Source organism: Daktulosphaira vitifoliae, unplaced genomic scaffold (assembly GCF_025091365.1).
Source record: "Daktulosphaira vitifoliae isolate Bord-2020 unplaced genomic scaffold, ASM2509136v1 Scaffold_3, whole genome shotgun sequence".
Lineage (NCBI taxonomy): Eukaryota > Metazoa > Arthropoda > Insecta > Hemiptera > Phylloxeridae > Daktulosphaira > Daktulosphaira vitifoliae.
In genome coordinates, this window is record NW_026099574.1 from 40,479,648 (window position 1) to 40,484,032 (window position 4,385).

Consider the following 4,385-nt stretch of genomic DNA (forward strand, 5'->3'; position numbering starts at 1 on the left):
AAAATGCAGTATTTTTAATATAACATTATCAGTCTAGTCAAGCATAACTGTATAATTTTTTATTTCCTCTAAACAATAAAAAAGGTTGACATAATTCATATTTTATTTACATTCACTAATAATTTATTAGTATTTTATTTCAGTAAATTAATTGATTAATAATTGTATTCAAACCCAAAGGAATATTTAAATGCACATAAGTTAGTTTTAGTTGTAATTTAAAAGCTCATAACTAATAAATTCAATGTTTAGTGTAAAAGTAATAAAAATAAATAATTATACTTAAACTCAACGAGAATAAAACATTTTAGACTTGCTCATATTAATACCAAATAATGAAAATGTATTCATTAAAATCTTATAAGTTTAAGAGATTTAAAAAAAGCATTTTAATATTCCCCAAATTGTTAAGTTTGAGTTATAAAAAAAATTGAAGTTTACCTTTTTTTAACTTTAGATTAATTTTATAGTATTGATGATCCATAAAAGTTGTTTAGATAATACATTTAACATTTATTCAAATTTAATACTTTTAAAGGTACAGACAATAATTATAATATACTTTAATTAGTTAAGTTATAACTATGATACAGATTTTTATATTACTCTTTGATCGATTTTATGAAAGAATTAATAAAAATGAAATTACCTAAGGAAATAAAAACAAATAAATGTAGTAATAAAAATACAATTCTGATATCTGACAGTTGTAGAAACGTTTAATTAGGCATTGGAAAAACTTACATTAATAAATCACATTGTAAAAAATGTTGTGGTTGCTCTAAATATTGTTACCTGAAAAACATCATACATATTAGATTATAATATTGAAAAAATGTTTTAGTCAAATTGAATGTAATGTAATTACACAACATAATGCAAACATATCAATGAAATGTTGACTAATAACAATATAAGCACCATTGATATTATATATAATTAATTCAGCATAAAGTATTAACTTTATGCTGAATTAGTAAGATAATTTGAATAATAAAAATTAATACTTCAATATATCATACAGAACAACTGAATTGAAAAAATTAAAAAAAAAAAGAAAATTGTTGTGGGGAAAGGAACAGATAAAAATAAATAATGCAATAACTATAGGAAAAAATTGGTTTCTATTTAAAGTTGTATCAAGTAATACAGAATTCATTTTGAAGTAATTTTCTTTTAATTAATGAATTAAGCATGTTTCATTTATTCAATTAGTATTGGTTAATTATTTATGATTGAATTTTCTGTAGTATACTCATAACAGATATAAAAATAAGGGAACTGACTTATTAAATTACTGGTTATCATAGTCTTAATAAAAAGATACAAAGTAGCATACAGATATTATTTAACAAATAATTATTATAAGGTTCAATTAATTATTTCCAAAAAACTGTTTTATGTTAAAAAAAAAAACAAAAACAAAATAACAATAAAATTTAAGGATTCTCACTTAAATAAAAGAATAGTATTTAATTTAATAAAAATTAAATGAGAGAGCTGATGTAATGTACAAATTGTTTACCCTGGCATCAATAATTGATATAAATGTTGGTAACATAGTGCATAGAGCAACTGGCGACATAATTATTAGATATCTTCTTGACTTTTACGCACACAACGTGCTACTTTGCGTTTGAATTCTGGATAATTTTCACGCCAATCTTTTGCAGCGTCTACATTTGCAGGACTTTCATCATTAGGATCAGCTAGCATTGATATTACTGATATTAATATTGTTTCTACTGTATGTACAGGCAACCAACGTTCGCTTGCTTTTTCATACCCCCATTTATCATCACCAGGTTCATGAAGTATAGATATGCAAACATCACCACTTTTATCAACTTGAAAAATAAACCATAATATATACATTAGTTTTCCAATGAATAATTATAAATAATAAGTATGATCCAAATTTAGTATAAAATTAAAATTTACAAATGCCTAGAACATAACAAAAATGTTTAGTCATCATTAGGTAATATTTAAAAATTATAAAAAAAAAAAAAAAAAAGGTAATAATAAATTATAAATAAAAGAACATGAATAAATAAAATATGAAAACAAAATTTACGGTGACTCGAAAAAGTTAACTCACAAATTAAATAATTTAAGCTATTTTTTCTTTAATATGGTGAAGTTTATATTAAGTAGTCAATCTTTATTAGTGAGAAAAGAGATTTTCTGTTAACAACTTAAGATCATCACGTAAAGAGCTCAAAGTAAAGCCAGGAGATAATGTGAGAGCTATTATGTCAAATATTAATGCTGTAACTTACAATTTAGCTAAATACTTAGTAAAGGTGTTTTCCTGTATTCAAAAATTTGATTGTTTTGCAGTTAAAAATAATATTGACATAGTTTAAAAATTATCTGGTTATAATATTCAAATTAATTATAGGTTAATTTCTTTGACATAGTAGCCTTATTTCTGAGCATTCCGATAAATATAACAAATGGTTGTTATAAAGATTGGATAAAAGGAATTATTAGTGCATCTTGTTGTAGGAAAATAAAATTGTTTGAAATGACATTGTATGGGAAATTGCTGCATATTCCATGGACAGCCTACAGAACAAATATTTCAATATTGAAAAAATTTAACATACAAGAGAACAGACAGAAGAGAACGACTTCTCCCTTAATACAGCGTTCAATCATTCACATTTAGGTAAATTCTGATCAATTCAAACCACAGCTATAAACACAAAATGACATCTAATAGTGTGGTTTACCAATTAGATAATAATATGATGAATAGAATAGATTTTGATAAAGAACATGGGTTGTATAAGAAATAGATAGATTTAAAGGGTATAATGAAATGTAATTTCAAAATTAGACTGAACACTAATGTTGAATAAAGAAAGGAGTGCACCTAGTATACTCACTATTGTGAGGAACAAAAAGTAATTAAGTCACTTATTTTAATATGTCTGGGGATTTTAAATATACTAACTAGCTAGATTTTTTAAGAATTGTGGTATTACTTTAGAAACGTTAATAATCAAAAAGTTGATAAATCTCCTGTGGCTAAACATTTATTGACACATAATCACTCCATTAAAATCATAAAACTAACTAAAAATGTAAATAATTACAAGGAACTTAATAGAAAGGAGGCAATAGAAATTTTTAAAAATAAGAACAATTTAATTAATTAGTATCTAACCACACTGAAAAATTCTATATTACACTAATGTAAACTGATCAAATGTGATAATATTATTTTATGATGAAGTCACTAGGTGACAAGTTTATTAGGGGATTTTTCGGTAGTAGCGTTAATATGTGTTTAACGTTGATGATAACAACATTGTTCCCGAAAAAACGTATTAATGATTTTTTAGTTTTAGATTAATATTTTTAATATTATTTCAATTTTAAAATAGACATACAGAGTGGAACAGATCTAACTGACATTTTATACTTTTTTTAATTCAATTTTTAACGTTTTACACACTTTAAACAGAAATGATTATCTCTAATCTTTATAACAAAAGTTAGATACATTACTGTATGTCTAATACAAGTGTTCCATGGTTAGCCAAGTTAAAAGTGATAACAATTATTAATTTACGTCAATCTATCATTGTAATCATATTACGATATTCCTTGTTGGGTAATCTGATAATAAATGTACTTATTCACTATTTTTCAAATTTAAATTTATGATATATGAACTTATTTAATTAAAAATTTAACATGTTATAGAGAATGTTTCTATAATTTTAGCTTCACTCTTTCAAATCATCACTCTTCGTGTTGTTATAATTTACTATTTAAGTTTTTTCAATTAATTTATCTGTATTTTAGGTTATACGTTATAAGATACAAGTGATTCTTTAAGCAGACACTCAATATCCACTCTTATCTACCCGATTTCTCTTAAAACAATAATTATATTAAGAAAATCATTTTTTATATTAGCTTCGATGCGAAGCTGAGAAGGTATTAATTTTACTATGATATGATTTTTTATTTATTTATATTTTTTGTGTCTGTTACCACTTTTTCTCAGCTCTCACTGGACCGATTTCTTTCAAAAATACGTCAAAAGATCACAAATCGTATCTAGTTGGAAACATTACTTTTAAAATTTGAAAAAAATTCCCTCGTTACCCGAAAATGGGGGAAATATCCAAAAAAATTACAAATTTAAAAATCGGTAAATTTTGTCATTTTTTTTCTTAAAACTTCCATAACTTTTTCAAAAATCAACATAATTTTTTTTTATACTAAAACCTTAGATATTTACCTTTCATTTAATATCATTTTTTTGAAAATCTATCACTTAACCTGCTCATTGGGGGGGATTTAAAATGGCAACTTTTTTACAAAAATTAATTTTTTCAACTTAATTTTTGAAAATGTTCCGGAAA

General features: G+C 23.9%; 1 protein-coding gene across 1 annotated transcript in view; it reads right to left on the minus strand.

Moving 5' to 3' along the window:
• Positions 1-697: 697 nt before the first annotated feature.
• The window catches only part of LOC126903210 (ubiquitin-conjugating enzyme E2 G1), a 6,241-nt gene continuing 2,553 nt past the window's right edge, over positions 698-4,385 (minus strand). The window contains exons 4-5 of the mRNA XM_050681281.1: positions 1,526-1,847; positions 698-795 (exon numbers count right to left, since the gene is read on the minus strand). Coding sequence (XP_050537238.1) covers positions 1,591-1,847 — 257 coding nt within the window. The 3' untranslated portion in view covers positions 698-795; positions 1,526-1,590. The remainder of the gene's footprint in view (positions 796-1,525; positions 1,848-4,385) is intronic.